This window comes from Pundamilia nyererei, unplaced genomic scaffold (assembly GCF_000239375.1).
Source record: "Pundamilia nyererei isolate P.nyererei 1_Seehausen unplaced genomic scaffold, PunNye1.0 scaffold00358, whole genome shotgun sequence".
NCBI classification, from domain to species: domain Eukaryota; kingdom Metazoa; phylum Chordata; class Actinopteri; order Cichliformes; family Cichlidae; genus Pundamilia; species Pundamilia nyererei.
In genome coordinates this window covers 305,490-315,010 of record NW_005187759.1, presented here as the reverse complement: position 1 = coordinate 315,010, position 9,521 = coordinate 305,490, and the positions used below count along the sequence as shown (strand labels likewise).

The following is a 9,521-nucleotide window of genomic DNA, read 5'->3' as shown; positions in this document are numbered from 1 at the left end:
TAATAACCCCTAAATACAACAAACATCCAACAAGTGCTGTCATTTAGAAGATACCCTAACCCCGTCATTCAGCAATTACATTTTCACCCTGATCAAAGTCAATCAGACACTTGCCCATTCCCAAGCTTCCAATGAAACTAGATGCACTGATTGTTATTTTACCACCTAGAGCCCAACACATAACAGGTGCCTCTGTAACAACATAATCAGAGTTATTGATTTAACTATCAGGGGTTTCAGTGTTGTGGTTGGCTGCTGTGTATTCAAAGAGGAATTAACTGAATAAAACTGATTTATGTAACAAGTTTTTACCATCAATGTGTTGCTGTACATCACAGGACATAGTATAGAATAGAATAGAATAGAATAGAATAGAATAGAATAGACGTGTATTGTTATTGTATATGTACAACCAAATTATTGGTGCTCCACACCAACTGTGCAGGAATAAAATATAAATAGTAAGACAGCAGCAATAAATAATACACAGGAGAAATATATGCAATCAGAGGGATATATACAAACTAGAGGTGGGGTGTGAGGGCATGGATCCATCTGCTTCTAATTTTGGTTAAGATGGGCTGTTAAGGAGAGCTGAAGAGTGAGAGGGAGAATGAAGGGAAGAAATAAAAAGAATATGTTGGATGAAGAGCAAGGACAAGGGAAGCCTGAGAGGGGGCAGCTGGAGATGCGAAAATAGTAAAATTGGTGTGTCCATTCAAACAAACAAACAAACAAACTGAAAATAATGAAGTGATAATGAAGTGGATCGCCATGAGGAAGCAGCCTTTGGACATTCTGCTTCAACTGATCAAAACGAGACTCCTTATTTACGTCTTTCACTGCTGTAGTTCTTCTCAGAGCTGTTAGTGTAAATCATGTCTCGTTGCTCAGTGAAGCTCAACCCTGCAGCCAAAGATATAATGGCCTCATTAACACTCTCATTAAACAACACCAGTGGAATAAAGACATGGACGACTGCCACCTTCGCCAAAGGACACATCCTAGTTTGCACGCTACGGGGACACCAGCGCCTCTGTGAAGCATCCTTTAAAAACAAGCTCCATCTATCATGTATTCGCATAGAGCATTCCCAATGTTTACTGGAGAAATGCTTTGTGAGGGAGAAAGAAAATCTGTGGCCATCGTATTCCGGGAATGAGTCCGGGCATTTCATACGCCATCAACACTCCACTAACTGAAAAGTCCAATCACAGATATTTGAAGAGGCAACAAATGGGATTTATAGAGTTGTTGCTCCCTGCATCGATGCTAACGCTCAGAAGATAAAACCCTGTGGGCCAAACAGAGTCCTGCACAAACAAAACAGGAAAACGGATCTATACTGCAAGGTTTCTGTAATCTTCAAAACAGACATGGAGCAACAAGTAATTCATACATCACATTGGATCCTCTAGCAATGCATTATCGTTAAATGACAGAAAATGCAATACTGCCGTCCTTAATGTATGGCAGTGATTTAAAATGAAGCTTCTGCCCTTTGTTAGTCTGTGACTGTTTGACATTATTGAAATATGAGCTTATTGCCCAAACTTTAATGGAGGAGTGAAGGGAGTGACATTAACTTTAGCCGAGGCAACTAAACGTAGGGGATATTTTGGCTTTACTCGATAATTGGTGTGTTTCTGGTGATATTATAAATATGGGATTTGGAAAGAAAACCAATCAGTGTATGCAATAAATAGCTCTGTCAAACAGGTAATACTGGGCACTGTTTACCTTGTTTTCAGCTGTTAAGTGTGTTTTACAGCTAACACAAGGCTTTTTTGAATATATATTATAAGATATTTCTCATTTATCGGAAACATGAAAACTGTTTGTATTTGTGTAGTTATGCTGAGGTTATATTGACCAGAAGCATTCAAGATTTTAGAGTAACCATGGTATCTAAGGCAATACACGATCCACACAAATGATTCTGTATTTCAGACCCTTCCACTGTCTCCACTGTCTGATGCTGCTGAGTGTAACACAGCAGGTCTGGTTGTGACATGAAAAATCCTTCCTCCACGTCCCGCTCTAGCAGAGCTGTACTTCATAAATCTGCTCATTAAGAATTTAAAGATTAACCCATAAAGAACCATTGAACTGTAAAAACTGAAATTACGATACAATGAGAGATTATTGTGCTGGAAAAGTGATATTTTGCATCAATCATCCAGAATGAATGATCGCCGTCCTCTGCATTGCTAAAGACGTCTTCCAGCTGACCAATCTGATGCGAGAACTTAGAGAAATCTACTTTCTAATGAGCAAAATAAAGTGGTTCACGTTTCCTGCACTGCTGTTAGCTTACAGAGTACCCATCCGTCTCCAGGTTTTATAGAAGATGCTGACACGTCAGTCAATGACGGCTCGTCCTATTCATTCATTACCAATGTCACTACCACACGGAGATCGATACTGCAGCTACTCCTCTGCTCTTGGGGGATTTCTTCTGTTTAATATTAATGCAAACTGATCTTTTCTTTATTTTTGGTAAATGATTGAAATTTAAAAATCATCGTGCATCAACATAAATGGAAATCACATTTGCAAATGAGCATGGCGGTTTGCCAGCTGCTGCCAGAGTCAGTCAATGACAGAGTAACTCGACTGACAGCTTGAATCCCAAAGTTGGCAGATGTGACAGATGGTGGGCTTTAACGTGACATTTCACGGGCTTTTCATTTCAGGCCTAAAGGAGACACCTTCTGAGAAAACCAGCGTAACTTACAGACGATAGAAACGGCACAAAACAGCCTCTTCTGCAGAGAGACAGAGCCAGAATAAACATGAAGCCACTGAATATATGAGATCTGTAGATCTATAGATATTTACATTCTGTCTCTTTGTGAAAAACATTGCTGACTTTGATTTTGATCAATTTTTTGCTGATATTCTGTAGTGATGGAGGATAAATCTTACCAACTATATTTCCTGCGGTGCCACCAACATGTCAGAAACTAACCTTGCCCCGTGTTTAAACACAACACATCAAAACTTCCTGATCTTTTAGATGAAGTTTCTTCTTCTTTCAGCTGCTCCCTTCAGGAGTAACCACATCGACTCATCTGCCATATCCCTAACACCCTCCTCTGCATGTCCTTCTCTACATCCATGTACCTCCTCTGAAGCCTTCCTCTTTTCCTCCTGCCTGGCAGCTCCATCTTCTATCCTTTATCTAGTATATTAACTTTTCCATTAGTACTTACAACCAAACAAAGTGTACCGTTTCTGCCTCAGTATTGGTAGAGTAAAAATAAACGTATTTTTTTATTTATATCAATAGTACACAAAGATTTCTTTCTGTTTTCTCCTGAGAGTTTGAGCCTCACAAGGACACAGCTCCTGCTGTTTGAGCTTCCTTTGGTTCTTTTCATTAGTTGGTATTATTGAAAAACCAGCTGAACTCCTGGTATTGTCAGAATTCATTCACAATATGCATACAGTCCGGATCAGGCAATGAAAACTAATTATTAAAATGATCATTTTTGTTCATTGGCTTCAAATGTGAAAGTTTAGTGTGTCCTTTACCTGGTGGTGTGTAGGCGTCCATGGAGCTCTGGACCACAAGCGACCGCCTCTTCGAAGGCATCGGCACCGCCATCTTTCTTTCTTTGTGCTTTGCCAGGGCTGCCTGCACCGCCTCCGTGTGCACATCTGGAAACATATGCAGGACATATAAAAAGTCTCTGTTAGATCCTTCTCATTCACAGTGATACAACGAATAATCACATAATCAGAGATGTTTTTTAAAACTACACTTCAGTGAGCTAACTCAGTGTTAGCTGTTGAATTCCTTTTTGTCGGCACAAATGAAAATTACTCTGCAGATACTCAAAGGGTGCTTAAGATTTGGTTATCCAAAATAAGAGGTTACTGGTTTCCCCCAGCATTTAATGCTTCTGTATAATACAAAGTGAGAATTGTGAATTTAAAAGCTATACACTATATATTTTTCCCCCCAAACTACTCCTAGACCAATGTACCGTCAAACATCAGGGCTGGAGAGCAGCCGACTGATGTAACTGGGAGAGGATGAATTAATACATATATTATATATGTATTATTATGTATACCTGTAGCAACAGGCTAAATTTACCCCTTATTAGCATTTAAGTTCCTTAAAAAAAGCATTCTATAATATTTAGTTACATAATATCACATTTAAAAAAGGTTTAATTATGCATCATATGTTATCATGCATGCACTAAGAGCTCTGATGTCCAGTGCAAACATACAAATTAGATGGAGTCCACCCTGCAGCAGCAGCACACAGAGACAGAGCAGCAAACAAGAGCAGGACTATCCTCTGTGTTTCTCTGTGTTTGTGCTGCACGGTTCTCTTTACAACGAGCACCATGTTCCCATTTATTCTCATTCAGTTTACGTGCACAAACATTCCCAGCCTGACAGCAGCTCCCATGAGGCCCTGTGGTTTCTGACTGGATTAGGTGCAGGGCGTGTCGGCGAAGATGTTTCGTAAATTGGTGTTTTTAAGAGTGAGATAGAGTGCTGCATACAGAGCCACAGCTGGGTTTGTTTGAATGGTGCCCACTGCCAAAAAAAGGCAAACGCCACAAACGCCGACACAGAGCAAACGGGCGTTTGGCCCGATAGTGACATATTAAGACATTAGTCAGAACGAACGGGGCTCACAGACGTCCGGTTGTTTGGCTTGTGGATGTGCTTATATAAGGGGAACAGAGGTAATTTAAATCTCAAGTGCACATTTATTGTCTCCCGGTTGACTGAGTGTGACTGTGCAGTGTGTGAAAGCGAGCATGTGGCATTTAAAGGTGCTCACATGGCTCTTCTTTTTCAGTTCACTGGGTTAAATGGGTTTTGTCAGGATTTATTATGCATCAGATCAAACTTTAATAGCTTCAATTCTCCAACAGCTTGTAGGGACATAATAATAAAGTAAGCCCAGTTCCACCACCTGTCAAGGAATTCAAGCTTTACAGCACCACATTGTTTCTTTTCTTATTGGTTTCCTGTCTATCTGTATCACCATCGCTTGATGTCAGTAGAACAAATTCCTACAAATTACTTTTGAATAAGATGCCACTGAAAAGATTGAAATCCTGAGTTAATCCTGTATTAATCTTTAGTCAACACCAGATGGAACGAAACTGAACCGCATCTTACAAGAGCTGTGGAAGATTTGTCAGGAGCTCATTGCATAGATGTAAAGCAAACACTGGATTTGTTGTAGCTCGTTCTGCATGTAGCAAGAAGACTCAGGATATCAACGAAGATGTGGTTTTCCTGATGTCTGAGAAAGTCATCAGAGCTGGTAGCAAAATACTTCAAGACCTTCAGAGGCCAAAATCTATCCAAAAACCACCAAACACTAATCAGTTTTGCCTGATCTGAAATACAAGTACATGTATTTGCATAAAAGAAGTAATATGAAGTATTAAGTTATAGCAATTATTAAACCTGTGTGAGGGGAATAAATGAGGCATATTTGAAAGATAACAGGGACACAACTAAATGCCAGCAAGGTCTCACCTGATCGGTAACGTTCGTCTCTGGAGCCAGAAGACCGCCGGCGGTGGTAGCGGGAGGACGACGACGGGGTGACGGGCGTTCTCCTCTCCTGGCCCATGGACGGATCCATTCCTAAGGCGCAGGGATGCTGATTAAAATTGTATCTAATGACATAAACAATCGTCACATTACATTTTGGCGAGAGATCTCAAGGCACCTGGTGTTTTGCATGCTCGCTGACTGACAAGGATTAATGAGAAGCAGCTATTAACAAATGGAAGCCTGGTAATAAACTTGATTACACCTGCTACCACCAGCCCAAATGTCAGCTGTGAAAAAGTCTATCAAGGTGATTCTCTCCACTGTTGGTCACAAACAAATATTCATGAGTGGCTGGAATATTGTTTTAAAAATAGTCATAACCCGAGAACACATGAAACACCATCAGCCACAGACTGGCCTCCCCAGAGCAGAGCAAGCGGCCAATTCATGGAGACTACTTCAAGAAAGGAAAAGAAGGTTTGTCTACAAGATTTCAGGCTGTGTTGAAGAATAAAAGTGGTCAAAAAATATTGACTTTGACCTTGTATAAAACACTGATTTTGTCTTATATACTGTATTCCCATGAATGTTTGCACAGTTCAATAAATCGCTACTCCCATTTCTTTTCGAGAAATGGCAGGTGGCTCAAGACTTTTGCACAGTAAGCAAAATATGTCGTCTCAGTCGACACAACAATTTGTGATTCAAAAAGTAAGAGTCCTCAGATGTAAATCATCACACTTTAAGCAAGACTGGCTTTAGTTATAACATACACAACAGATCAGTCTTGGTTCACACTTGTGCACACACACATATCTTTAAGCATGCACAAACACACTCACTCAGAGAAAACAACCTCCCTACACAGCAATCAATAAGTCTGATGATAATAACCACCCTGTTACTGACAGCTACAACCGATCCACAGTCGGTGATTTATGACCATCTATCTCAGCTTTATACTTCTACCCTCGTCTGTCTTCATTAGAGCTCTCAGCGTGGCTCGGAGTGCCGCTGTTGCTCAGGCGAAAAGCTAAAAGTTGATTAGCCAATCATTAACGACTACCAGGAAGCACAGGGATAAACGACAGATCTGGAAAACACCTCGCCTTCTTGTTTCCTCTGGGGAACCGAGAAGGATGGATTTCCCTTTCTCCCGATTCAGTCAACTAGCTCTTTGTCCTCCTTCCTTTCCTTATACTCGTTCTGCACACACACTGCACAGCTGTCTATTTGGCTGCTAAAAACAGGCTATACAACTGTTCAACAGGCTGTTTTATGTAACGCCAAACCTGTTACATATACAGTAACGGAAAAGCTCAAAAATGCAAACCAAAAACGAACTGAAGCTCAGGATTCAGAGCAGGTCACCTGCTGATCTTAAGGTTGGTGCTTCGATCCCCATCTGCTCAAGTCTGTCTGCAAAGATACTTAGAACCCCAAGTTTGCTTTCTGGGTGTGGTGTTACATGATGCGTGTCTCTTTAGGTGTTTTCATACACCCATAGTAAAGCTCATCGATGTTGAACCAGTGAGACCATCAACATAACACATTTATTTTATTTTTATTTACACAAATAAGAGATTTGCTTCGATCAGCGGCACTCTGGCTGGAAAAACAGAAAAAAATAAGAAGCTTCACATCAAGTAGAAACAGACTGCATCGTGTCAGCATGTTTTGATGTACGTTCTGAGATCTATTAGCAAGTCTACACAGTATTTATTAATCCCTGTATGACCTGAAATCTACAAGAAGCAAGTTTTACACAATAAACTTTCACAAAACACATAAAATAATCACAGATTTTCCCTCCAACTCACATCAACCACTAATTCTAACAAAAACACTTCATTTTTTCTTTTTGCTTTTCACACTATAAAAACCGTACATGAGTCTGTTGAACCAATTTGATAAATATACTAAATTCAGCTAAAATTCCTTCATAATCAGCATCTTGCTTCAAAAAAAAAATGCCTGTCTTTGGATTGTGGGAGAAAGCTGGAAATAAACACTAACACAGTTAAGCTTCTTTGTCCTTTGGCTGGTTGAGAAAGATATGAGGGGGAAAAAGCCAAATAAAGGAACATCAACACTGCACATCATCCTGTGCCAACACCAACATGGTTAATGCTGATTATAGCAATCGTAATTCTTTTTTTAAAAAGCTCAGGAAGCAATATAATTAAAAAAAGAAACCAAGTGTACTATATGTGGTTTTTTCACTTTCAGGAAATTACATAATGTGCTCTTACAGAAAATGCCCTCTCCTTACTGGCATCTAATGCAACAAATGTTTTGCATGCTTGAAGCACGACACAGAAGGACTGACAACCGTAATGTGCTGTGAGAAAGTAACTTTTATAGACCACAGACAGATCACAACTGTGCCTTTGCTATATGCACAATATTGAATGTGCATACATTCATTGAAGTCAGCAGAATAACTACATAAAGAAAATATTCATATTACACCAAATGTATAAATTTGTACGAAATTACTTTATTTCCTCTCAGAAAATGTATTTAAAAGTATTACAGCAAGTATTACAGAGCTCTGCAGTTGACAGGTGTTTTCTAGCTCCCATACCAAAGCGCTAAACATCAAACCTGATCGCGCCTGACCCGCCTACTTGAGCTTGCACAGCTCAGCGGCGGCTCCTTCTGAAAGCCAAAGTCCGATACGGAGCGGCTGAGTGAACTTCGTCATGACTTTGTGGAGGAGTTTTACGGTATCGGTGACACTGTAGAAGGACAAAACACCTGCACTGTGATCCAGGTGCACTCCCACCCTGGAGGACCAGGTATCTGGGATCGGGGTTCCAATGTTGTTATACTTGAATTCGTAGCTATTTTTGAAACAGTCTAAAGCCCAAGACTTGTCATTGTTCCCAAACACGCATTCAGCAAAGCTCCCCGTTCTGCTGATACTCTTGTATGAGACTGCTACTAAAACGCCTTTCCCGCTCCTCTCCACCTCCAGGTAGTGGCGTCCAGCAGATCCCTCTGCCGTTCAGCCCTTTCTGCTGCGGCTGAGACTTTGATATGACCTTTATGATCGTCTTTGGAACAGAGATAACAGATGCAGTGCTGATCAGTGCGACAGAACAACTTCATCACCTCTTGATGGCGAGAGCAGATGTTTTCCTGAAGACTTGCACAAGTCTGTGTTTCCTCAAGGGAGGTATATCATAGTGAGGCTGGAGGTGCGCCTCACAATATGAAGCCAAACACTGCAGACAGGACTTGGAGGCTTTTGTTTCGCTCAAAAAGCAGTTTGTAGTTCCTGTAAAGTCTGATTTTTCAGGTCTGAGGTGTTAACCAGAATTACACAATGCGTACATTTTTACATCGCTTTCACTGTAACTCAGTTATTCCGGTTACCCGTCACAAATATAAACATATCCTGCTTTCAGAAACAATATGCCAGTGACAAAAACCTTGGTATGACACAGATAATCAGTTTACTGTGGTGTGTAAGCACCAATAGTCTTATGGCTAAATAGTCACAGAGCATAGTGGCTGATAGGCAATCAGTATATACCTGTAGATAATCACAAAGAGTGTGATGATGTGATCAACCTGAATATACAGGCTTGTAAAAGCAGGTCAGTTTGCCAAGTCATGAAACAGGAGAAGACTTGTTGGCATGTAACCGCAGCTATTTTTAGAAACTCTAACCGCAGTCATCGTGTGAAGGAAAACGTTTTGGAGAACTCGGGGGATTTCTTACAACTCTGGCAAAAGTCGACAGGGCTGCCAGAAACTTCTGTTGCTAGCTCAAACAAACATAAGGACATTTTATAATCTGGGCCATGAAAGGGCCAAACAAGTTATTCATTTGTTCAAAGAACCACAGAAGTCTCATGAAAGTTTGCCCAACCATTTCGACGGTGCTTTGTAGACTTGGAAAAGGCTTGCGACTGGGACAAACTAGCTATTATACGGGGAAAATGTTTAAAACACCAATTTGAAGCAGCTGG

General features: G+C 40.6%; 1 protein-coding gene across 1 annotated transcript in view; it reads right to left on the bottom strand.

Annotated features, from left to right (window-relative positions):
• LOC102210792 (disco-interacting protein 2 homolog C-like) overlaps positions 1-9,521 on the bottom strand; it is a 194,199-nt gene that overhangs the window by 75,143 nt on the left and 109,535 nt on the right. The window contains exons 3-4 of the mRNA XM_013915755.1: positions 5,521-5,631; positions 3,538-3,663 (exon numbers count right to left, since the gene is read on the bottom strand). Of these exons, the coding sequence (XP_013771209.1) occupies positions 3,538-3,663; positions 5,521-5,631 (237 nt within the window). The remainder of the gene's footprint in view (positions 1-3,537; positions 3,664-5,520; positions 5,632-9,521) is intronic.